Source organism: Culex quinquefasciatus, chromosome 1 (assembly GCF_015732765.1).
Source record: "Culex quinquefasciatus strain JHB chromosome 1, VPISU_Cqui_1.0_pri_paternal, whole genome shotgun sequence".
Taxonomy (NCBI): domain Eukaryota; kingdom Metazoa; phylum Arthropoda; class Insecta; order Diptera; family Culicidae; genus Culex; species Culex quinquefasciatus.
Window position 1 is genome coordinate 112560671 of NC_051861.1, and position 26551 is coordinate 112587221.

Below are 26551 nucleotides of genomic sequence, written 5' to 3' on the forward strand. Positions count from 1 at the left end.
AGGGATAAAGAGGAGAGAGGAAGGAGAGAGTGAGAGAGTTGCCCTCTTGCTCACTGTCTTGGCCAGAGAGAAAGATGGGAAAACGAAGTTACTATGCTGAAATCAAGAAGGATTTAAGATATTAAGAATTATTTCGGACAAATCAAACACACATTTGTTTAAATTTTCAATTCACCACGATCTTGTATTTTTTTTTCTTTTTATTATTTACGACGACAAAAAAAACGTACTTCTTCCTTGCCATATCGGTAGTAATTTTAGATACTTACAAAACAACTAGTTTGTCATTTAAGTATTTTGTCTTTTCTACGCTTCACAGTACTTACACGTTCTACCACTCTCCACTAGTAGCAGTAGTGAGTGTGCGTGTGTGTATTTTAGGAAACCATATAGGCACATTTTCACTTTTTATTTAAGTTTTGTTTTTGTTTTGTTTAAATATTTTTTACGTTTTATCTTACGCTTGCTTTTCCTCCTATAGTGCGTGTCTGTGTACAAATAAATTCCTCCGGTGATTAAATATGCACTTTTTTTCTTTTGCTTCGTATAGTTTACAGTAGGGTGATTGCACGTTCTTGTTTTAATATTTGTAGTTTACAAAATAAGGAAACTTTTGGAACCGGAGCGCAGTCCAGTCTGCAGCAATGCAAGAGAATCGTTCGGCTTTTGTCTAGTTTTTTTGCTACATCTTATATTTAAGTTTTTTTTTGCTGCTTCTAATTGTAATAGAAAATAAAAATACAATTTTTTTATCTGATTTGCTTTCAAGCTTTTTCGTTTTTATTCAATTTAAAGTTTTGTGTCTTTCCATGTATCATTTTTAAACAGTATTTTTACACGAATAAAAAGAGAGAGAACTTTGCCTTACAAACTAATTAAATAGATTGATCTGCCTGCTTGGTTTTGCTGGATGAATTTGTTCGCAAATTGTTTTTTTTCTTCTTGTAGAAACACCAAAGTTTGGAATACTGTCCGGAATGCTTGATTGATTTAGTGTGAAATTTGATACTTAAAAATATTTTTTTTTTGCGGAACTATTTACAGAGTTGGCGCGAAAATGGTTGGAATGTACAGTGAGTTTGAGAAATCAGTCAAGTTTTCGTTTTTTTTGTCTGAACTGATGAAATCCAAATGCTAACAAAAAGTTTTATAAAATAATTTAACAAAAAAAAAAAAAAAACTGCGAATACGTCTAATTTGGCTAATAAAGAAGCTTCTACTTAGTTTGTCCCAAATTCATGGCAGATTTGCAAGACTTGGTTCGCTAAATCCACGAGATGGCCGGGTCCTTACAGAAATAATAGTGGAAATTATACGATAAGTTTGTGTGTGTTTTTGTGTAAAAATAAGCACCTTTTTCCCCTTCTTTTTTTTCCTGGCTGGAGTACGAACTAGTGCGAAATGACCTTAAACAGTTAAGTGGAACTTGTAACCTAGGCGGCGTAATTGTGTAGTTTTACAGGGCGATTGCGGGACAAATTTGCTGATTTCAGAATTACATTTTACAGGAAAAGTATTTTGGTAAAAATCGATTAAAAATTGGTTGAAAAGAGGCTTACAAAAAAAAACGTATTTATTAAAAAAAATACAAAATATTAAGCAGTCACTTAATATTTTTTTCTAAAGAAAAAAAAACTGAAAAGTTTAAAAAATGTCAATATTTTTTTTTATTTAATAATAACTTTTAAATATTTTTCATCTAATTCCGAATTAACAAAGTCAATTTAGGCTTGATACTTCCACAAACCAACTGCTCAAAATTGAAAATTTGTTGCAAAATGGTTAAAAAATAAATAAAAAATAAAGTTCGTAAATTAAAACATAAAAATTTATAAAAAAATTACACATTTTTTAAACATTCGAGTAGTTTTGACAGCTAGTAATTGCGAGCAGCTATCAAAGTATTTTGGAAAAAATATCAAAAATTTGTTAAAGCAAGGCTTACCAAAAACAAGGCATTTATTTAAAAAAAACGTTTGAAACATTTTAAGCAGTCATTTAATGATTTTCTTTAAAGCAAAACAAAATTATAAGTTTTAACTTTTTTCAATATTTTTTTTTGAAATTTGATAAAAACTTTCTAATATTTTTCAACTAATTCGGAATTAACAAAGTCCAACTTAGCTTCAAAGTTCCACAAGACAGCCGCAAAGATGACTTTTTGAATACTTACTTTAGTGTAAAAGAACTGTCAAAACTGCTCGAAATTGAAAATTTGTTGCGAAATTGATTAAAAATAAATAAAGAATTACGTCCGTAAATTAAAACATGTCATCTTGAGAGAAATTAAAAAAATTTTACATATTTTTTTTTAAATTCCAGTAGTTTTGACAGTTGATATGAAATAAACGAATCATTTCAATTTATTTTCAAAAACAGATTGAAAATCTTGTTCAACTGAGGGAATTTTGGTAGGCAAACTTGTCAAAACACAATTTTGACAGTTTTCGAGTTTGTCGAAACAAAAGTGCCGGAAGCTGTCAAAATTGTATTTTGCCATGCCTGAACATAAGGATTTCCGCAATGTGGATTTCCACCTTGAAAAACAAACCTTAAAGCAGGTATTAGACTATTTCAAACAAACAAATTCGCACTTTTTCGTGTTTGACAGTTTGCAAACTGTCAAAAAGTGCAAGTTTGATTGTTTGCCATAGTCCAATATCTTCTTAAGCAGACTTTTTAATTCTCAGTTGTAAAACCAACAAAAATGATTCAACACTTGTGAAAACTAAAAAAAATAATTTGGAAATCTTTGAGAACGTTAATATAGACTACAATAAATGTTCATCATAGAGAAATCGACTAAAAAAATATCAAAGTTATCCTGACTGCTTGAATTTTAAATTAAAAGTTGAAAACACACAAACGAAAAAATATTTTTTATGTAAATTTTTGGCTTCAGTTTCAGCATTCAGCTTCAGCAAACAAAATGTTCCAAAAGTTAAAAAAAGAAAGAAGTTTCTGATTCGAGTGGTTGAAATGACAGTTCTTCCATAAAAATATTTAAAAAGAAAAAAGCTAAAACTAGTAGAATCGAAGTGGTCCACTGTCAAAACTGCTCGAATTTAAAAAAATAAAGAAAATTAAAAAAAAATTAAGAAAATTGAAAAAATATTAAGAAAATTAAAAAAAAAATAAGAAAATTAAAAAAAATTAAGAAAATTAAAAAAATTAAGAAAATTAATAAAAAGAAAATTAAAAGAATGAAGAAAATTTAAAAAAAAATAAGAAGATTAAAAAAATAATACGTTCGTTAACTAAAATGTTTCATCGCTAATAAAATCTAATAAAAAAAGCTAATAAAATCAAACACATTTTACAAACTTTGCAAAATTCGAGCAGTTTTGACAAATGAGTTACGGATTCGAGTAGTAGAAATGACAGTTCTCCCATAAGGAATTGTAGCTTTCATTACATTGCAGAAAAATATCAAAAAACTGCTTGAATGGAGGGGCTTCACTGTCAAAACTGCTCGAATTATGAAATTAATGAAGCACCTGCAGTCGAGCAGTTTTTGACAGTTCGCTCCATAAGAAATACATTGTAGAAAAAAGCAAAAACTGCTCGAATGGAAATGCTCCATTTGAAAAAAAGTTATAAAAATAAAAATTTTCTGAAAAATGAAATTCTGATATTTGTCAAGCAATCTTTAAACAAATGTTTTCGTGAGAAACCTTAAGTTAAAAATTTTCGCTACTCATAAAATATAAAAATAAACCATCGTTGGGAGCGTTGCGCCATCGTTTCATTTTGAATGAAACACGAATTTCCGTTCTCCAATTTGCATTTCATTAAAAAATCGCAACAAAAAGGTAGAACCAATTAAGCTAGAGCAAAAAATATGCACAAAAATCACATTGAGTTTGCGGTTCCGTTTGCTACACAAAAAAAAACAGAGCGAAAGCGTTATGGCCGTTACTTTAAAAAGGCGTTCCCTCCGTAGCAAACGCAAGTGCTTCCACCTGGCGGCGAGTAGCGGGCTTAAGTATTCGTCGAAAGCTGCTGCGGCTGCGCCGCAGCCGACGTTGATGCGATGGCGCTCAGCGCGTTACTCAGGCTGGTACTGCTGCTGGTCGGCGCAGCCGACGCGTACGCAGCCGAGCTCGAGGGTGGCGAACTCTTCTTCAGCGCCGATATGCTGATTTCCGGCTTGATTCGGAGCTGCTGCTCGAGCTGGGCCGACATCTGGGGTGGCATTTGCGATTGTTGTTGGTGCTGACGTTCGTCTTCCGCAGCCATGCTCGCTACCGCCGAAAGCGCCGCCAGATGTTCGTGGTCGGGTTGGGCTGCGGCCGCTTCCTGTAGCTGGGAAAAGATGGGGAGAGGTTAGTGGGGTTAGCTTGCCCCACAGAGGGGGGCTGCGCGGCAAGCTTGCTAAGCTACTTGGACTAGAGGGGACTACGCGGGGTCTACGATCTACAACTTAGCAACGTCTACCACGAGCGAGGAGTTCCACGGTTGGTGCGGCCAGGACGCAGCCGGAGGCTGCGTAGCGTTTAAAATGGAAATGGTCACCGTTTGATCTGGGGACGATCGGCAGCTCATATCGAGGGCTTGGTCCTGCTGATCGTCACCTGCGGTGACCGGGGTGACCGTCACGGCGGAATTTGCCAGCCGACTGGCTGCGTCCTGATGGATTTGCTGCTGCTGCCGAACCATGGTACTTACTTGCTCCAGGTAGCTGCTGATGGTGGACGGGGTCGTGTGCATGAGTTCGGCCGCCCGCGGCAAGCTGATGATGCCGCGCTGAAGCATTCCGAGGATGTCGGTGGTGGTGGCGACGCCGGGGTCGTTTGCGGAGGCGGCAGCGGCACTCGCCGACGCCGGCCACATGTTGTTCATCCGGGACGCGGCCATGAAGGGGCCTCTGTAAGAAGGAGGAAAAAAAAGTTGCGTTAGCGATGCATGAGTGGGAACGTTACAAATGTTTTCAAACTTACCGGTAGGGGTGCTTCAGGCAGCCGTACGTTTCGCGGTACCGTCCGTACAGGGTTCCGTACGACACTCCGAGCAGCTTGGCGGCCTTCTTCATCTCGAGGGTTTTGTTCTTGATGCCGTCCATGACCCGCTTGGTGAAGGGTTCCTCCCAGAACTGGGGCCGGCGGCCCTTGGTCAGGTAGTCGTTCATCTTGATCACGTCCTTCCACTCTTCCTGCTCCTGGGGCGTCAGGAACACGGAGTTGTTGTGGTCATTGGGGCTGGGCGGGGACTGGTCGTCGTACTCGAACTTGGGACCGGAACCGACCCCGACCGCGGACAGGTAGTCTTGCGGGGTGTCGGGTCGCTCCATCTTGGGAATCATCTTCCGAGGGATGTGCGTGTCTTCGTCAAACTCCATCTCGTGCATCGCTTCCGGTGGCACCGTCCGGCTCTGCTGTTCCAAGTACGAAGCCGTGGCTGCGCTCAGCGGATGCAGGGGATGGTGATGGAGCTGCGAAGAGGCCTGCTGCTGCTGCTGATCTTCCCGCACCTGATCGTTCGAGCTGTCGTCCATCATGACCGCCACCAGCTGCGAGCTGGACGTGAACGGCGTAGAACTTCCGGCACCTCCCTCCACGTGCGAGATCTTGGGCAGCTGCTGGAACGTGTCGTACTCTTCGTCCAGTGGAGGTCGACCACGTTTCTTCTTGTTGCTGCTACCAAAGTAGTTCATCGGGGAGGCACAGTTGGCGGGATTCCTGGGCGAGCCGGCCGTCAACGGCGTCAACAGGGGCAAGTTCGGCGAGTCGGAGATCCGATTCTCCAAACTGCTCACCGTCAGCGGCGTCAACGAGGACGACCTGGCCGCCAGCGAAGACGCGTGATGCGGAGCCATCAACTTCTTCGTCTCAACGATCTTAATACTGTTGTTATTATTATTGTTAGCACTGGCAGGGTTCTTCACCAACAAACTCCCGTTGTTGTTGTTATTGTTCCCGCTGGCATCACTGCCCGCCGTACTCCCGTTGTCATCGTCCCGCCAGGAAACCTCCGCCAACCCCTTAATCCGCAACTCCTCAGCCGTCTTCAACAAAGAAGCCAACGACCCATGTTCCACGTTGATCTCCCCCTTGTACATGAACTCGATCAAGCACTTGATGTCCTCGAACTTGGCGTCCCGCATGATGATGATCGGATCCTTCTCGGTGGCGCCGCAGTTCGTCAGCAGCTGATCGAAGTAGGTGCTGCACGCGCACAGCACCACCCGGTGCGCCCGGATCGTTTGGCCCTCGCAGGCCAACGTCACGTCGCAGAAGCACCCGCGATCGAGCAGCTGTGAGAACATGGTCTGCAGGTTGCTGTGGTGGTACTTCCACCGGAGGCAGTACTGCTGCGGGAGCATGGTTTGTGTCTCGGGTTGAAAGTGGGGAACCTGGAAAGAGAGGACGTCGATTAGTCATTTGAATGTCAACAAACAGTAGAACATTTGTATGGTTCTCTGTCAAAATTTGATGATTTAAGGACAAATTCACAGTTCAATATTTGAATAATATGCAGCAATGGTAGAATACAGCAAGAAAATCCCAAAATCTCATAAGGAACCTAAAAATGTGGTTTTATCCATCGCTAGCCCAAACCATTCTTATCAACGTTAAGTCAAAATTGATTTTTTCTAGCATTCACCATTAGATCTCAAGTATTGAAAATGTAACTATGAAAGCCGAATCGGACTAGTCCACCACCGAAAAGGATCGAATAAAAATAGTTTTAGGAAAAAACAAATAAATTTTGAAAACATTTGTAGTGTTCACTCTAACATTTTTGATAAGTGAAAGCCAACCAAACGGTTCGATTCCTTTGCATCATGCTGCAGTTGTAAGATATAGCTATGAAATTAAAATCTGTCATAAAAAACCTTACAAATGTGGTTTTATTCATCGCTAGCGCATCCATTCTTATCAAGCTTAAGTCAAAATTGACCTGATTTTTTAGCTTTTACCATTAAACCTCTTGTATTGAAAAAGTAATTACGAAAGCCGACTTGGACTAACTCACCACCAAAAAGGAACGGATAAAAATAGTTTTAAGAAAAAAATATATTTTTTGAAAACATTTGTGATGTTCACTGTTTTAATTTTGACAATTTTGACAAAGCCAATCAGACGATTCGATACATTGGCAACATGATACATTTGTAAAATATAGCTAGTAAATTAAAATCTGTCAAAAGAAACCTTACAAATGCGGGTTTGTTCATCGCTAGTGCAACCATTTTTATTGGGCTCCCCTCAAAATTTGACTGAATTTCCAGAGAAGTCATTAGTTATGCGAATTCGATCCACAAAAAAATCTATCAAAATACAGATAAAAATCAAATTAGTTAAACATTTGTAAGGTTTTCGGTTACAATTGTGACAAGATACCCAAAAATTTAGCTCATCAACAACTATCAAAAACCCCTTTCGAATGCATCGATTAATCAGTATTTGCTTTATGATCACACCAAATTTTATTTGTCCATAAAAAAGTTCAAATCAGAAAAAAAAACATTTGTAGGGTTCCACATTATCTTTTTGTTTAAAAAAAAGACATCTAGTTTGACAAAATGTTTTAGCAAGTTGTAGATTTCAAAAACATTTCTCTAATCAAAATAGGAGCCTAGAACTCTACAAATGATGGTTCAAACAATTGTTATACGTCACTAAATCAACTGATTCAAAATTTATTAAGTAACAATCATTTAAACATCTTGGGCTAATCATCGCACTGTTGACATCAAAGCAAAAACGTGTTAGGAATATTAAATTGATTAAAAGTTGTTTTGATTTGCTCATTTTTAAACCAGTATTTAAAGGGCCTCTTAAAATTTTAAGTAAATCGTCAAACATTTGTATGGTTCTATGTAGTCATTTTTTCTTTAGTTATATCCTGTCAAAATCGCTTGTCATTAGGATTGCTATTTCCAGCATTAACCTTCTAATGAAACTGTCAGTCTAGAAACCTACAAATGTTCTACTGAATGAGACGTTATGCGTCGCTAAGCCAACTGGTTTGACGATAATTATGGTTATTATCACTTATTGTTTCTAACAAACTAACAAATGCTTTGGCAAATAAAAAGCTCACCTTCGCTTATCAGAACACTAAAAATGATGTTTCAAACTATTCTTATACGTCACTAAATTAACTGAATCAACATTTATTAAGTTAAAATCATCATCAGAATAAAAACGTATTAGGAATATTAAATTCATAAAAAGTTGTTTAAATGTGCACATTTTCGAACCCGTACTTGAACCACCCTTTTTTATTAAATTTAAAGTGAATCGTCAAACATTTGTATGGTTCTATATTGCCATGTTTTTACTTAGTGACATTCTGTCAAAATCCTTGTCAAAATCGGTTGTCATTAGGATTGCTGTTTCCAGAATTAACCCTCTAATAAAACTGTCAGTCTAGAAACCTACAAACGTTCTACCAAATAAGATGTTATGCGTCGCTAAAACAACTGGTTTGACGTTTATTATGATTAAAATCACTAATTGTTTCTAACGAACTTACAAATGCTTTGGCAAATAAAAAGCTCACCATCGCTAGACTAGAACACTAAACATTATGCTTGAAACAATTCTTAAACGTCACTAGAATAACTGATGCAACATTTATTTAGCTAAAAATCTATCAAACTTCTTGTGATAACGTCGCACTGTTGACATCAGAACAAAATCGTGCTAGGAATATTAAATTGATACAAAGTTGTTTAAAATTGCTCATTTTTTGAAACTGTATTTGAACTCCTTCTTTTTAATTGAGTATTAATTGCATCGTCAAACATTTGTAAGGTTCTATGTAGTCATTATTTGTTATTTCCTGTCAAAATCGCTTGTCATTAGGTTTGCTATTTCCAGAATTGACCTTCTGATAAAACTGTCAGTCTAGAAACCTACAAATGTTCTACTGAATAAGATGTTACGCGTCGTTAAAACAACTGGTATGACGTTAATCAAGATAAGAGTTTTTAACGAACTTACAATTGTTTTTTTTTTTAAATACATTGTTCAATATCGCTAGTCTTATTATTATTGTTGTGTTTGGATCAGAATTTGAATAATATGCTAATGTTTCGCACCTCATTTAATTTAAATCGGTTAAGAGTTCATATTTAAACATTTGTAGGGTTCCAAACTGGAATATTTTTTTCTGACCATTTTATATAATCAACACCTTTTTTCTGAGAGATTTTCGATATCACAAACTTCGTATTTGAAGTTAAGAACCTAACAAATGTTCTACCAAATCACAAAAGCCGTTGTTAGACATCGCTAAATCAACATTTCCGACGATGCTTAACTACAAAATACATCAAATTCGCGTCAGTTTCAAAAAAATAGTTTCCAGCACCGCCCTCAATTTCATCCGAACATGTCACTCTGCCGACATCGGAGATGACAAAAAAAATCCCCGCTGCATAAATTTAGGCGCGCACAAAAATGGGAAATCGGGGAAAAAATTGTGATGGAACGGTTTTTATTTTTTTTCCCGCTCGCTGAGATGCTTTTTTCTTATTTCAATCCCATTTTTTTTTTCGTTTGGTTGCTGAAAAAGTTGCTCCGGTGAGTTTCGAAAATTAAAAAAAAAATTAAAATGAAAACCCTTTTTGCGATGTTCGGAGCCTGGAAATTCAATATTATATAGAGCAGAGGAATACGCGGGAGTTTATACTTTATGGTTTTTCCTCTCGGGTTTTTTTTCTGCTCGCTGCATGTCGTCTGCTTTTCTTTTTCATATTGAATTTTCCTACCCGATCTAGGATGGGTTAGAAGGAGGGGGAAGCAGGGAAAGTAACAAAAAAGGGCGACCTGGCGAGGGAGGGGGAATATGACATTTTTCCCGACCGGTTCTCGTTTTTCATTTTTTTTGTCGTATTACTTCTTTTTTTTTTGGATTTTTAAGCATTGAGTTGCTTCTTTTTTTGTTTTCACTGTCTCCAGAGTGGTCCCTTTGCGGGGTTTTTCCTCTTTTCTTTTTGGGTTGTGTGCTTGTTGGTGTGTTTTTTCTTATATAATAAAATTTTATGACGGGAAAATCGATACTTTGGTTTTTTTTTTATTTTGCGCAAGCTGAATCTTGACAATTTTTCCGAGAAATAGACAAGTCGGATTTTTGTGAGGGTTCAACGTTGGCTCATTGGAAGTGTCAAAAATGATGAATATTTCTTTGAAAACATCACAGCATTCGAGTTTTAACTTGCAACGAAAGCGATTCTTATACCAAATGAAGAAAATTATAATTTATTAAACATAATTAAAGAACATTGCAAAAATCCATCGAAATAATTGTTTTTTCTTCAGAAAAAAACAAATAGAACTGAAAAATAAATATAATAGGTAAAAGAGAAAAAAGATGACAAATAATTAAAAATAAAAAGTTTTTTTTAAATAAATTTTTGCTAATTTTAATTTTTAATAATTTTTTTTAATAAAGAGTCATAAATTGATAAAAGTAGAGGAATTTTTTGCCCTCTTTTTTTTAATTTATGACATTTTAATATAAAAAATAAAAAAAAAACTATGGAAATTATATCTCTAAATTTTGGCAAATAACATCCTTCCAAAATTACAGACATTGAAAAAATGCAGCTTAAATAGCAACAAAAATTAACTTTAAAGATAAAAAAATCAAAGCAAAAAAATATATAAAAAAAAATTAGAAATTGGAAAAAACAGGATTTAAAGAAAATAACATATGTTATAAATGAAGATATCAAATTGGATGATATTTAGATAAACATAAAAATTGCAGTTTAAAAAAGCAATAATAAAAAAAGATTAAAACAAAATTTATTTCTATATTATAAAGAAATAGGAAAAAAAATGAATAATAATAATAAAGAACATTGCAAAAATCTATCGAAATAAATTTTTTTCACTGAAAATCCAAAAGAACTGAAAAATGAATATAAAAGGAAAAAGTGAAAAAAGATGGCAAATAATTAAAAATATTGAGTTTTTGGTATTTTTGGTAATTTTAATTTTTAATCATTATTTTTTAAATAATGATCGATAAATTAATAAGAGTTAATGAATCTTTTGCCCTCTTTTTTAAATTTCGACATTTTAATAAAAAAAATATGGAAATTATATATCTAAATTTTGGCAAATAACATCCTTTCAAAATTTCAAAAAAAAAAAAATAAAAAAATGGAGCTAAAAAAGCAATAATAAAAAAGTTAAAGCAAAATAATTATAATTATAAATAATTAATAGGAAAAAACAGGATTTAAAGAAAATAACATATTTTTTAAATAAAAATATCAAATTGGATGATATTTAAATAAACATATCAAACAAATAAGATTTTTTTAGTTTGTTTGAAATAGGACGGCAAATAATTTAAAATATTAAGCCTGGTTTTTATTTTTTCTATGAAATATATTTTTTTAAATTATCAAAATATTAATAATTTTCTAAATAAGAAATCATGAATTAATAAAATGGGAGAAACATTTGACCTACTTTTTTTCATTTATGACTTTTGGTTTAAAAAAAGTTTTAATAAAAAAAATAAACTGTGAAAATTATATCTCTCAATTTTGGCAAATCACAGCTTTTAAAAACAACAAAAATAAAAAAAATTGCAGCTTTAAAAAGCAATAATAAAAAAATTAAAACAAAAATCATTTAAGTATCAATAAGAAAAAGGAAAAAAAAGACTTGAAGAACATTTTTTTAACAATAATATAAAATTGAATGATTTTCAGAAAAAAATATCAATAAAACAAGATTTTTTTTAATTAGTTAAAAAAAAAGTATTAAAATAATCAACAATGAAAAAATTTAAATAAAAAAAATACTAAAATATTAATCAATTCAAGCGTTCGTTCAATTAAAGATAAAAAAAAAAACAAAAAATTAAAGAAATTATAAAAAAAAAAGTAAAATAAAACGACGCACTTAAAATTGCATGAAAACAAATTATACAAATAAAAGAAAATTATATTTAAACAAGAAAAAAAGTAATTAATAAAAATGATTTAAAAAGATAAAAGTTTTAATAAAAAAAAATAATCTCTGGAAATGACCTCTAAAATTTTTGGCAAATCACATTTTTTTAAAACAACGAAAATATAAAAATCAGCTAAAAATTGCAATAATAAAAAAAACTAAAACAAAAATACTAATTAAAAATAGAAAAAACAGGACTCGAAAATAAAAAAAAATATAATAATATAAAATTGGATGAAATTTTAATAAAAATAGCAATAAAATAATTTTTTTTTTAAATTTTTCTAAAAAAGGTTTTAATATAATTAACAATAAAATGGAAATAAAAATAAAATCAAATGAAATATAAATCAATTGATGGGTATTCACATCAAAATAAATCGTTGCTATAAAGATAAATAAGACCAAAAATATTAGAATTAACTAAAAAAAACTAAAAAAAACTACTCATACGAAAATAAATTATACAAATAAGAGGAAATTATCGTTACACAAGAAAAAGAAAGTCAATAATAATGTTTAAAATAAAACAAAATTTTACATATCATAGGAAATAAATTTAGTAATTCCAGTCATTCAGGCTTCAAACTCTTGATTGAAAAAAATATCAGAAATTTTCAGGAAACAAACTAGAAAAGAAAATCCTAAATATGTAACAAATTTCAGAAATTGCGAGGGCCATGCGTAGAGGTTCCGTTCCGAACGAGAGTGTGGAAAAATCGGACAAGTGGATATTGGATTTCGCCAAGAAGGTGTGCCCGGACTCGGTGCCGACACAACCATCATTCGACGTTGTTGATGGGAGCGATTCTAATCCTCCCTTCTCGATGGTAGAGCTCTCCATAGCACTATTGACGGGCAACAACACTGCTCCTGGTCCGGACAAGATCAAGTTCAGCTTGCTGAAAAATCTTCCGGACGTCGCCAAGCAGCGTCTGTTGAAACTGTTCAACACGTTCGTGGAGCAGAACATAATTCCACACGAATGGCGACAGGTCCGGGTGGTTGCCATTCAAAAGCCCGGTAAGCCAGCGTCCGACCACAACTCGTATCGTCCAATCAGCTTGCTGTCGTGTCTACGCAAGTTGCTGGAGAAGATGATCCTCGACCGCCTCGAACCATGGATGGAACGAGAGCACTTGCTGTCAGACACGCAGTATGGCTTCCGGAGAGGCAAGGGAACAAGCGACTGTCTAGCCTTGCTGGCCACAGGGATCGACATAGCCCGTGGTAAGAAACAGCAAATGGCTTCTGTCTTTCTAGACATCAAGGGTGCATTCGATTCAGTCTCCATCGATGTGTTGGGAGTAAAGCTGCGGCGGAGCGGTCTCAATCCGACGATGTGCAACTTCCTCATCAACCTGTTGTCAGAAAAACACATGCACTTTGTGCAAGGTGATCTGGCAATCACCCGGATAAGTTACATGGGTTTGGCACAAGGCTCACGCCTTAGCCCATCCATGTATAACTTCTACGTCAGCGACATCGATGATTGCTTGACCGGAGACTGCACCCTTATACAGTACGCAGATGACGCAGTGGTTTCAATCGCTGCCAAGAAGGAAGTCGATCTGCTAGAACCCTTGCAAGATACCCTGAACAACTTGGCCCATTGGGCAGTTGAAAAGGGTATTGAATTCTCTCCGGCGAAGACGGAACTGGTCGTTTTTACGGGGAAGCATGAACCGCCGCAGCTCAATCTTTCTCTCTCGGGAAAGACTATCGAGCAGTCGGACCACTTCATGTACATGGGTACCATCTTTGATCAGAAGGGAACATGGGGGAAGCACATTAACTACCTGAAGCAAAAGTGCCTGCAAAGAACTAATTTTCTGCGCAGTGTCTCTGGCAACCGGTGGGGTGCTCATCCTTCTGACCTGCTTCGACTGTACAAGACAACGATACTCTCGGTGCTGGAATATGGCAGTTTCTGCTTCCAGTCAGCTGCGAAATCACGCTTGTTGGTTCTCCAGCGGATACAGTACCGAAGTCTTCGCATTGTCTTGGGATGCATGCACTCAACTCACAACATGACCCTCGAGGTCTTGGCGGGAGTGTTGCCTCTGCGAACTCGTTACTACGAACTGTCTTACCGGTTCCTGATCCGGTGTGATTACAGGAATAAACTGGTTATTGACAACTTTGAAACGTTGCTGAACCTTCACGTTGAGTCTCGGCGCATGCTTCTATATTATGACTTTATGTCATCGTGGGAATGGAGCCCGAGCACAACGGTACAGCGCACGCCTCCGTTAACCAGCAGCACCCTGATTGGCTTCGACACGTCCATGAAAGCCGATACTCGCGGTATCCCAAACCATCTTCTGCGGGGAGTTGTACCGTCGATCTTCGCATCTAAATACAACCATGTTCCTCCAAACAACAGATTCTTCACCGATGGCTCCAAGCTTGACGGCTGTACGGGCTTCGGTGTTTATCATGAATCTTATCAGCTGTTCTTTAAGCTGAAGGACCCGAGTTCGGTTTATGTCGCAGAGTTAGCCGCGGTTTACTGCGCACTGCGAATCATCGAGACCATGCCACCTGACCACTACTTCATCTTCACCGATAGCTTTAGCTCTGTTGAGGCTATCCGGTCTCTGAAGCCGACCAGGGAGTCTACGTTTTTCCTCACGGAAATACGTAAGACTTTAAACAACCTGGCGGCTCAGTCCTTCAGCATCACGGTGGTATGGGTCCGCGCTCATTGCTCGATTCCGGGTAATGAGAAAGCGGACTTGCTCGCCAAGAAGGGTGCTGAGAGTGGAGACATTTTTGAAAGGCCAATTAGCCTACAAGAATGTTACGGTTTTCCGAGACAGCGTGCGCTTCTGGATTGGCAAACACAATGGGACGGCGACACCAAAGGACGTTGGATGTATTCCATACGACCTAAGGTGCAAAGAAAAGCCTGGTTCAAGGGAATGGACTTGACGCGTGGATTCATCAGAACGATGTCCCGCCTTATGTCGAACCATTACTCGTCCAAGGCTCATCTGTACCGTATCAACATGAGTGATACGAACCTTTGCGACTGTGGGCAGGGTTATCAGGACATCGACCATCTCGTATGGGCGTGTCCAGATCACCAGGCTCACAGAATTAAGTTGAAAGATACCCTCAGGGCCCGAGGAAGACCACCAGAAATCCCGATGCGAGACGCGATATCTCAACTTGACCTTGATGTTCTCTATCCGATCTATCAGTTCCTCTCAGATTCCAAAATATCCATTTAGTTTTCTTCCAGTTAGTTTTCCTTCAGTTAGTTTTCCTTCTGTTAGTATAACTCGCCTTCGCACAAAGCCGTCGTTTCTGGATTGCACCGGAAGCAAAGCAAGAACGCCCCAGCAGCTGGACACCGAGTTGCGGCTGAGGACAAAACGCAAAGGCCAGCAGAGCCAACCAAGACCCCTACACAATCCCCCTTCCCTTCCCACGCCTTGTCATTAACATCAATCCCTTCCCTACTAACCCCGAGTAGGCCGCGGGTAATCGGCTCCCCTCCCACTAACATTTACACACAAGATCCTCTGTAATTATTAAGCCAAATGTAATTACAAAAGCCGACTCGGTCCTAACCAGGTCCCAGTACCGAAAAGGACCTAATAAAAATAATTTTATGAAAAAAAAAAAAAAAAATTTCAGAAATTAGACATTTTATCTCAAATATAATTGTAACTTTAAAATGATTCTTCGAAAAATGGAAAATAAAAAAATATTAAAAATTAAATAAAACAACAAAAATGTAAAAAGTAAAAAAATAATTACAAGATAGAGCAACATATTTAAATGAAAATCAATAATTAGAAATCAAGAGAATGACAAAAACAAATAAATCAAATCTGATAAAGGTGATTGTTTTAATGTAAGTTCGACAAAAGAAAAAAAGAACAAAAATTCAAAGAAAAAAAAAATTAAAAATCAAGAAAAAATATCATTCAAAACTTGCTGGTTGTGTTTTATGAAATATTATTTCAATTTAAATATTTTTTACGCAGTTACAACATTGAACTCGAAAAAAATGAGGCCAAAACACGCACAATCTAATCAATCGATCCAAAGTGTACGTATTGTGTGGTGCGTTAATTCTTTTCGAAATTTTGACAAGACAAAGTCTAAACAAAATAACCGGATGCCCACTCATTCGACGTCGCTCGATAGCAACCAAACCGAACCAAGAGCCAAAAACAACAAAAAAAAAAGCGCTTATCTACTCGATTTTTTGTGTGTTTTTTTCTCTCCGTCATTTCCAACGATATTTTTTGACTCACACTCGAAATGTACCAGTTTTACGTTTTTTTTTGTAATTTCGGGAAGCGAAAAATTTTATTTGCCGAGTTATCGAACTTTACCAACTCGCGTCAGAGTTTGGCACAAAAAAAATGGCGAATCCAGTTTTGCGCCGAGGGGTGCCACGATGCAACTGTCAAATGTGCCATAAAAAATTACGTTTCAATCGTGGTGGCGTTTTGACCTTTTTATAGCAAAGTGACAGTTGCGCCCACAATCGAAGCACCCCTCGTGATAATTTTTTACTCCCAAAAAAAACAATCAACGTTCGTCATTCTCCGGAAAAAACGTCCAAGAAATCCGCCGAAAACAAAAAAACGCTCACTCACGGTGGAGTTCTCCGAGGCCAAAACCCCGTTCCGAACAAAAAAATCCCCTCGCGCAACCAAAACAAAAACGGTCCAAAAAGAACCATTACTCGTTTTAATTTGGTTCCATGAAATTCGTTCGGTTTTTGTTGCTGGCGTGAATTTTTTTCTCTCCAGCAGGCACAGACTGTGTTCTGTTTTGGAGTTTTTTTTGTTTACTTCGGCCGAAATGGTCCGAATTGCGCGCGCCCTCGCGCCTCAAAAACGTCCCGAAGAGACAACAAGAGAGTGAGCGAGACAGATAGGGAAAGAGTAATAAGAGAGTAGAGAAAAAAAACGAAATTAAAATTAAAAGCGAAGGTCGAAACGCGCGCGAGGTAATAAAAGATTGAAATGAGAGGAACGGCGACGACGTCAGTTCTCGAAAAAAAAGTTTCCCGAAAAAAATAACAACTCCGAAGCAGCTCGTCAAACCGGGATAAAAAGTTTGAACAAAAAATAGCTTGAAAAAACACCCCAAAAATTGGTGGAAGATAAAATGTGAAAAGTTCAAATCATGCTTCGCAACGAGGGGTCCTCCAATCACCATTATGGCAAACTTGACATTTGAACACGGTCGCCATTATGGCACTTTGACGTTTAAACCCTTAAAATTTGCAACAATTATGGCACACGTTGACACTCAACCCCCTCCCCCTCCATATTATGGCAACTTGACAGCTTCGCCAAAACTCGCCACCTTCAATTAAGGTGACAATCACGTCGTCGCCAAACTTTGCATATCCGATTTCTTATGGTTCTTGTTTTGCTTGCAGGCCCGCACCGCAGTCGAGGACGGATGTCGGACCGCCAAACATGGGAGTAAAAACCCCGAAATGCCAAAACAAAAAATGATTCAGCCCAATCGGCGCGCACCACCACGCGAAAAGGGTGTAAACAACAACAACAACAACAGACGAGTACGAGCGAGATGGCGCGCCGTTTTCGATTAACTTTTTTATCGAAGGAAAAAAATTGACCTCTGGACGCAAAAAAAAATCGACCTGTCATTGTTGGCAGTAGGCGCTGCGATTTTTTTCGCGCGGAGAGGTCACGCCATTATGGCAAAAAAAAACAAGTTTGACAGATGGGTGCCATTGTTGCGCGCAGCGCAAATGAAAACATTTGAAAAATAGGATTCCAGGGTTACAAAAAAAACCCGATTTTTACGTAATCCGAAAAAGTATGTAACGCGTCGCGAGTACTTGCGAGAGCGTCGCAATAAAAAAAAGCCAAATCCATCAAAATAAGTAACAACAACAACAACACGGCCGAGCACGTTTTCTGGTCAGATAGTGTGGGCACGTGTAAGGTCCGAAAAGTGCGCGCGCAATTATGTTTGGCGGAGCAAGTTTGCGAGCCTTAGCAGGCTGTGGAAGCGTTCCGCACGAGGTCGCGAACTTGACAGCTGTCGGCTGTGACAGCTGAGTTGCCACAATTTGAAATATTTTTAAAAAATACTTTTTTTCTGTTGAGAAAGTTGCCTTGAAATGTCGCCATAATTGAGTATGATGTAAACAATGTTGCAAACAAAAGTGTTGATCCCAAGCGAAATTTGACAGCTGTCAAACTCAGTGAGAGTCGGTTCTCTAATAATAGATTTGTTTTGCATCGATGCCATAAAAAATGGCCATCTTCGATTCTGTCAACAACAAGCTCAATAAAATAGTTTATAACGAGAAGATTTTCATCAGTATTGTTGTTATCACTTTCGCTAGGGTGGCTCCTCAACGCGACTGCCATCTGCAGGTTGCTGCATTTGACAGCTTCCAAGATGTGTGTCACCACGTGGGGTCGACTCCGGAGACACCCTGCCGGCGTAATTTTTTTCCTTCTTTTCTCCTGGTTTCTTAATTTTATTGATTTTTCGCCAATTTTCCATTATTCTTCTCCTCCCCCCACCCCATCGACCAGGGGTGGGTAATTTGTCTGGACGGCGAATTTTTCGCTCTTTTTCTTCTTTTTTGATAAGTCTTGCCCTCCTTTTATGGCACATTATTTTATTTTTTGCTACCTTTTTTCCTGGCACACAAACACCAACAAAAAAAAAGTGGGGAAATAACGAGCGTTGCTTTGGGATTTTCACGTTTTTCCTTCTTTTTTTGTGTGGGCTGTTGATTTCGTTTTTCAAGGAATCGCCACATCCTTGCGGAGGAGGAGAAAGTTCACTTTTTTTTGCGGTCCTTAGGGGAGAGTCAAAATCCATTTTGGAGGAGGAAATTTGATTGGATTGTTTGCAAATTTTGCCTTTTCGAAAAAGTTGAGCAAATTTGACCACCCTAAAAAAATCTTTTGACAGCTTGAGTTTATAGCAAAATTGACGTAAAAAACGACGCTTTTGTTTGAAGAAACAAATTGTGCCATAATTTTAAGAAGACCTTTTAGGTTTTGATATTTTTTCCAACCTAAATATAAAATCATTTGACAGCTCGAGTTTATAGCAAATTTGCCATAATGGCGACGTCAAACCATTTTTTTCTTGTATGACGTAAAAAAAATGCCAAAATTTTTACCAGACCCCCTTTGTTTTGATATTTTTTCCAACAAGTCTCAAAAAACGAACAAGAAATGCTCCAATTTTTTGCTATATCCTTTTCGGAAAATTTTGCACTCACACATCCACGACCTCTAGGAAGGAAAAACGGTGTGGAAGCAGACATGATTAATGTTTTCGAATATATATTATGTACAAGATATTTTTTTTTCGTTGGCTTCTGGAGACCGTCCTTGTTCCGGATGTTTTTTTTGCTTTCCTTCTGGGAAAGTCGGAGGAAAAAGAAGGTTTCTTTTTTTTGGGATTTCAAGGGGATCAGAAAATGGAAATGGATTTTCTTGCTCCCCGGGAAAATATGGAGGAATTATTGATCCGAACTTGGAGAAAGACAAATTTCGCTTTAAAAAAAGTGACAGCTGTCAAATTTGACGTTTGGTGATTATTGGGTAACGAGGGGTGTACCAACTTCACTACTATAAATTTAAAAGACTGACCATTTTCGTAGCAAAAAAGTGCCATTAATTTGTTGGTATACAAACAGCTGTTAAATTGTTAACAGTTTCAATGGACCAAAAGCGATGAGTGAACAAGTTATTCGTTCGAAATACAAACATCACGTGAATTTTTTGTTTACATTACGTTTTTAGCACATAGACATTGTTTTGCCTGAATTTTACCATAAAATTTGACGTTTAGTGACGAGGGATGCACCAATTCCATTGCGATGAACAGCTATAAACAAAACAGCTGTAAAACTTAAAGGCTAGTATGGAGATCGGAAGGAAAGGGGTCAAGAAACAGCTTTACGAACAGCAGAACAAAGGAGAGGGAGCATTTTCTTGGGGCTTTTCTTCACCCTCTCTGGCTTGCTTCCGCTGCCGCTGCTGCCCATTTGAAATTTTTCTTGACCGGTTCCTTCCGAAGTGCATACACCGCTTAAGATTGAAAGCTTATTTTGAAGAATTCTCGAGGGCAAAGGACAAATTTGACGTTTTGTGACGAAGGGTGTATAAACATTGCAGATATAAAATTTCTAATATAGACGATTTTCTTAGCAAATAAAGTGACGTGAATTAATGAGATTTTTTGTTTACATTTTGTCTTTGGCCTATTGAAATTGTTTTGATTGAAATTTTCCATAAAAATTGACGTTTAGTGACGAGGGGTGCACCAATTCCACTGCTATAAATTTATTTCGAACAGATTTTTTAAAGTTTTTATTTTTATTGTTAGTAAACAAAACAGCTGTCAAACTTAAAATTGAAAATTTTGTTTTGTAGAACTCTCGAGGGGCTCACGATGAAAACCCTAAGAATCTATCGATTAAAGCTTAATTAGAGTACGGTTACTTGACCCCAGATAAAATCATCACTTTTTTTTCAAAACTCCCGAAAAAGACCGCTAATTTGGTGTGAAATTAAGCGGCCAGAAATTTGAAATTCCAATTTGGGGGGCGCTGGGCAGCGAAAAAACAAGCCTCAACCTCTCATAGAGATGACCTTTCGGCTCAAGAAACAAGTTTTAAGAAGGTTAGAAAAAAAGTGTGAGCAACTGACTCAGCACTTTCTGCGGCAAATGAAAATGTTCGAAAAGGAGAAACGAAACGAACTCAAAACTTTTCAATTGATTTGTTTGGTAAAATTTGTTTGACGGAGACGCGAGGGGTCCACCAACTTTTTTTTATAGCAAACTTACCAAATTATCACATGCGCAGCGTATTTACTTTGTCAGCGGGTAGCGAATTTCAAGGGAATCTGCAAAAAAAGGAAACAAAAGTTATGGTAAATGACTGGTGTCTTTGGTCACAATTCTTCGAGCAAATCTAATTACAACGACCCCAATCGGGCTCGATGTGAGGCGGTCTTTGTTGACCGGGGGGGTACGCGACAGCAAACACAATCAATTTTCTTCGCTGGGCTGACGATCGAACGAAGAAGCTTTCAAAGCTGGTCAGGAATGTGAAGATGAATTATTTTTCTCTTTTCTTAAATATTTGAATGTTTTTTTTCCTAGCAAAAAAGAGGGAGATATAAAATAAAAATAAGCGCTCGGGAATCGACCGAAGAGAGACGCGCAAGAAAAAGCTCGTCTAAAGATAATTGAACTTTTTTTTTTTCGTTGTTGAATCCCTTTTCCCCGCCATGTGTCTAGCCCCTCGTCCCACCGTTTTTTTGTGTTCGCGCGCGCTGTCATCGCGAGTGTGCACAATTTTATAACCATTTCCATTGCATTTCTTCCCCGTCTCCGTTCGTCTCTCTTTTTCTTGGCAGGGTTTTTAATGTGTTCTTGCTGGGGAGATCCACACGTGAGGCGAGGGGTCCACCAACTTGGCTGTCAAATTATTTGACCTCATTGCTATAAAAAGTTAGGTGTCAAAGTTGTCAACAATCACAAGTTTTGTCAAAATCGATTTGCTATAAAACTAAGATTTGTTTTTAAAACTTCAGAAACGTTTGACATTTGTTGCCATGATGACAAATAATGTTGCTATAAAATGTCTTTTCAAAAGGTTAATGACATCATGACACCCCTCGCTTTCCAAACTCTTTCCCGGAGGCAGCAGCAGAAGCATCGAAAAAAAAGGATGGTATAAAATGAAAAATCATCTTTTCCTAGGAGTTGTGTTCACCCTCCTCCGCGGAACCTCCCCGAACTCCGCTTCGATTGGGTCTTATTTTTTTTCAATCTTTCACATTTCCACACATTTTCTCTCCATCATGTGGATATAAATATTTTTAATAAAGAGTAAAAAAAAATCCTTCTTTTCCCCCTTTGCGCTTCCATCTCGACTGACTTTTTTTTACTCCTGTACTTGATTTTTTTTCAACCCGAACTTGCATCGGAGACTTCTTTCGTTCCGCCACCACCGACGCGGACCGTTTTTCCCTTCGGGAAAGTATTTCGCCCCTGTCAGCGCGATCGATTTTCATTTTCCCGAAAGAAAAAGTCCAACTGAATTTAATCGAGTTTTTCGTTTGACAGGCGGCCATTATGGCGCGCGAGCGCGCCCGGGCGATTTGACAGCTCGCCATAAAAAAAGCGAACGCAAAGTTGATTAGCCTTAAAAAACTCTAAACTATCACTGCTGACATGTAAAAATGCCATATTTGCGAGTTTTTTTTGCTGCTCAATTTCAAAAGCCTCTTTTTCGAGGGGGGCTTGTTATGCGTGTACGCAGCAAACAACCTTCCGACAAAAAAACACAAAACTGTCGAAACACACAAAAACAATGTGGCACACACGCACCAAAGTCCAAACGACGAGGTACGCACTTTTTTTGTGTTGTTTTCTAAACACAAACTTCGACCAAGAATTTCTGACCGTGTGTGCGCAAACGTCAAAAAGGGTATACACGCTAAAGTGAGAAACAAAAAATATCCTTCATCGCACCTTTCTGGGTCAAAGAGTCGTCAATTTTGGGGAAGGTAAAAAATCTCTTGCCAAAAGGAGCCACATAACCTTAAATTTGTGCGTTGGAACAGCGGGGAGGAGGAGGTTAAGCTTTTTTGTCTGCGCATAAGTTTGCGCTTCACGCAAAACAGCCTTACGAGCGCGGACACAATTTATTTCAATGACTTAAATTTAAAGAGGGGAGCCCGAAAAAAAAGAGAGGCGAATTACTTGGAGCAGCTTGAGATTGATTTTTTTTTCGAGTACACTTTTGTGTGGCATTGGTACGGGGGGAGCGTTCATAAATGACGTAAATTTTGCTGAATTTGTCGAAAAAATGAATGTCGATGACGTAATTGATGAATGACCCCTTTTGGAAGATAATGCCGATTTGGTTGGAGTGAACGGCAATAAAAAGGGAACCAGCAAATTGACATGAGTTCTGAAGGTCGGTGGATTTTGAATAGATTTGATTTGTTGTTGTTGTTGTGGCTGATCGAATCGACAGATGGTTTATTGCTGTCGCAAATTTGCTTTGCTCCGATTTGCGTTTTAAATTGCTTACGAGCTTGTAAATTTAGCAAGATTAGCCCTAAACGTTGATAATTTGCTAAATAAATTAGGTTAAATTTAGGGTAAATAGTACCAAAATATTACTACATCACACTACACTCTCAATCAAAATAACCGATGTGTTAAAAAAGCCAAAAGAACCCAATATTTCAGTACTTTTTGTCCAACTCCATAACAAAAACGATAAACAGCAACCCAAAATAACAAAAAAATAACCCATTTTTTCGTACTCACAAATCATTAAAAGAAAAGTTACCCAAAATTGTGTAATCAGTAACTACCTACTGTCGTAAAAGAAAACAAAAAAAAGCGCTTTAAAATAATCCGAATTTAATTTTTACAATTTGAAATATTTTCAAAACAAAAATTACCCAAAATTGAGTACTATTAAATGAGTTTTGAGCCAAACGTCAAAATTTGCTTATTTTAAATTAAGTTTTACTGTTTGCTCACTTAGTTTGCTTTATAAAATCGAAATACTTTCAAGTGGTTGTGGGATGTCAAAATGTTTGAAAGTGAGTCCAATGGAAATATTCAAGATAATTTGCTATGACAAGTTTCTTCAGAGGAATGATCACACTTTTTCTAAATACCATACAAACTAACAAAAAAACCCCATCAAACTCGATTTCCTGGTAACATTACACGCTAAAAAAACCCCATAAATACCACCCAGTATCGTATTGGTGCCCTTCAAAACGAGCTTTGCTAGTATTGGTTGGCCCCAACCAGTTGCAATCAGCGAGAGCAAAAAGCAAAAAATTTGCGCGCGCGAGAGTTGTTTAGATGCAAATACTAGATGGAAAAGCCGCATATTTATTGCTAGCTGCAGCAACTAGTTGGAGTGATTAAAAAAGGCGGAAGGCGATCGGGGGTGGAGGGGGGCACATTTAAATGTAATGTTTCATAATTTTTATTATATACCGAACCAGCGAGACCGAACCTTGACAGTTGCCACGAGCAATTAGGGTGAGGGATTATACTGCGATTTGTTGGATTGTTTTATTTGTTTTAATTTTTGTGTTTTTTTATAGCTAAACTGACTTTTTTCGTCGAAAAAGACAAATAAAAAGCTTGAAAACAAAATATTACGTCTGTTGATCTGTGAGAAATGTCAAATGAATGCACCCAAACAAAAATATTGAAAAGAATTTTTGAATGTCAATTTGTACGCTTCTCCAAAATAACTTATTGTTGAGTTATATTTCCTCAGATTTCTTGAGGCTAGGTGAAATCCACCCACAAAAAGTTCATGATATTTAAAGTCTCTGAAATCTGAGTTTGTTTACGATAAGATTATGAAACACTGTCAAAATTGGGTAAAAACTGCACTGTTGTGTGAAGTCCATCAAAACTGCAATAAAATAAAACTCAATTTGAATGTTATATGATCAACTCAAAATGAGTAGTTTCAAAAATGTTATCTGAGTTTTAATGACTCTGAAATTCTTTTTTTTACGATAAGATTATAAAGAACTGTCAAAATTGGGTAAGAACTGCACGCTTGTGAGAAGTCAATCAAAACTTTAATAAAAAACTCATTTCTGAATGTTATATGATCAACTCAAAATGAGTAGTTTCAAAAATGTTATCTGAGTTTTAATGACTCTGAAATCAGTTTTTTACGATAAGATTATAAAGAACTGTCAAAATTGGGTAAGAACTGCACGCTTGTAAGAAGTCAATCAAAACTTAAATAAAATAAAACTCAATTTTGAATGTTACATGATCAACTCAAAAATGAGTAGTTTCAAAACTGTCATCTGAGTTTTACTGACTCTGAAATCAGTTTTTTACGATAAGATTATTAAGAACTGTCAAAATTGGGTAAGAACTGCACGATCAACTCTAAAATGAGTAGTTTCAAAGCTGTCATCTGAGTATGAAGAACTGTCAAAATTTTAAACTTTCCTAAATTTAATCAAAATTCAAATAAATTTAACCCAACCTTGAGGTCCATCAACGCCTGACGCTTCAAACCATCTACTCTCCATTCAGCGTGCACGTTCCCTCAAATCTTCACCTTTCCCTTTGAAAATATACCCTAATTACCGAAAGTAGCTGCAACTTAAAGAGCACTTTCGGTTGAAGAAATCGATCCCCCGCAAAACGCGCTGACTCACGACGACTCCCGGTCTTCAAAGCCCCTTTCAAAACATCAACAAAAAACACGCACACACACACAACAAAAAAGGACCTACTCTTTTTGTGAGTCCACACCGAAGATTAAAGTGCGTCAATCGGTGGGGTTTTATTGTAGGTCAAGCTTTTTGCGAAAAAAAAATCGCTTCTCGAAAAAAAAAACAATAACAACGCCGAAAGCACTCTCGCTCGCGCGAGAACTGTCATTATGACAGAAGGTGCGCGGCGGCGCCATCCGCATGAATCGATTAGGGTGTAAAACCAGAAGGGCATCTTCCAGAGAGTTGGCTTTTAAGACCCTGTGGCTACCGTATAATTTAACACCTAAGGTCCCGAAAAAGAAAAAACGCGGTAGCCAAGAATGGCCGCCGTGGCCTTCTTCGATCAGTTTTTTTTCGTTTGGTTTCTATTAGCTACCTTAAAATGTGGTATATCTTATTTTAGTTTAAAACGGCGGCGGCCGCGGCAAATCGCACAAACGCACATTGTCCGTCGCGAAGGTGGTAATTAAGGGGAGGGAGGGAGAGAGGGCCCCCTAATGTGGTCGACCTCTTAAGACCTCTGTCTGGGGTCCCTGGCGGCACGTGAGCGACCGTAGGTCATGCCGACGTCGAAAAAAAGAGCGAAAGATGATCCCTGTCATTAGAATTTTTTTTGCGGGATGAAGAGTTGGGGGTTTTAAAATTTAAGAAGAAGGTCGGAATCTGGGAAATCGGAGCAAAAGGAAATGAGTTTTCGAATTTTGAGTGACCTCGGGTCACCCGAAAATTGAGGTGAAATATTATTTGAAACGTAAATTGATTTTTAGTGTTTCCCAATTTTGGGTTAGAATTACTCTTTCGGTGGAGATGCCCTAAGTTGTAAAAGCATTTCAAATCAGGTTTTTGGATCGCAGTTTAAAATTAGGTGCGGTGGAGATGCCCTTAATGACCAATTTTTTACTATCTTAAGACCAGAATAGACGAAGAAGTGGTCCTAAGTAAGCTGTTGAAATGTGATTTCAAGTACAAATTAATTCCTGATATTGACCAATTTTGAATCCATATTATACCCACGGTGGAGATGCCCTAAGTTGTCAAGTTGTCACTTTTTACGTGCGTAGTGCACTTCAATAAAATTATAAAGCAATTTTGGTTTTTAATGTTATACTATTTTGGTTTTGAATTAGGTGCGGTGGAGATACCCTTAGTGACCATTTTTTGCTATATTTATGACCAGAAGATGAAGAAGTGGAGAATGTTATCCTATTTGAATCTAGAATAACACTTTCGGTGGAAATGCTCTCAGTTGTATAAGTATCAAAAAAAGTATTTCAAATTGCACTTTTGAATAAGGTGCGGTGGTGGTACCCTTAGTGACAATTTTTTGACCAGAAGATGAAGAAGTGGAGA

At 37.4% G+C, this 26551-nt stretch overlaps 1 protein-coding gene across 6 annotated transcripts in view; it reads right to left on the bottom strand.

Moving 5' to 3' along the window:
• Positions 1–3253: 3253 nt before the first annotated feature.
• Positions 3254–26551, bottom strand: part of LOC6044762 (protein bric-a-brac 1) — a 44709-nt gene continuing 21411 nt past the window's right edge. For all 6 annotated transcript variants that reach the window (XM_038266769.1, XM_038266768.1, XM_038266766.1 and 3 more), the window contains exons 3-6: positions 20751–20809; positions 4941–6352; positions 4669–4867; positions 3254–4305 (exon numbers count right to left, since the gene is read on the bottom strand). In XM_038266769.1, coding sequence (XP_038122697.1) covers positions 3982–4305; positions 4669–4867; positions 4941–6322 — 1905 coding nt within the window. In that variant the 5' untranslated portion in view covers positions 6323–6352; positions 20751–20809 and the 3' untranslated portion in view covers positions 3254–3981. The remainder of the gene's footprint in view (positions 4306–4668; positions 4868–4940; positions 6353–20750; positions 20810–26551) is intronic.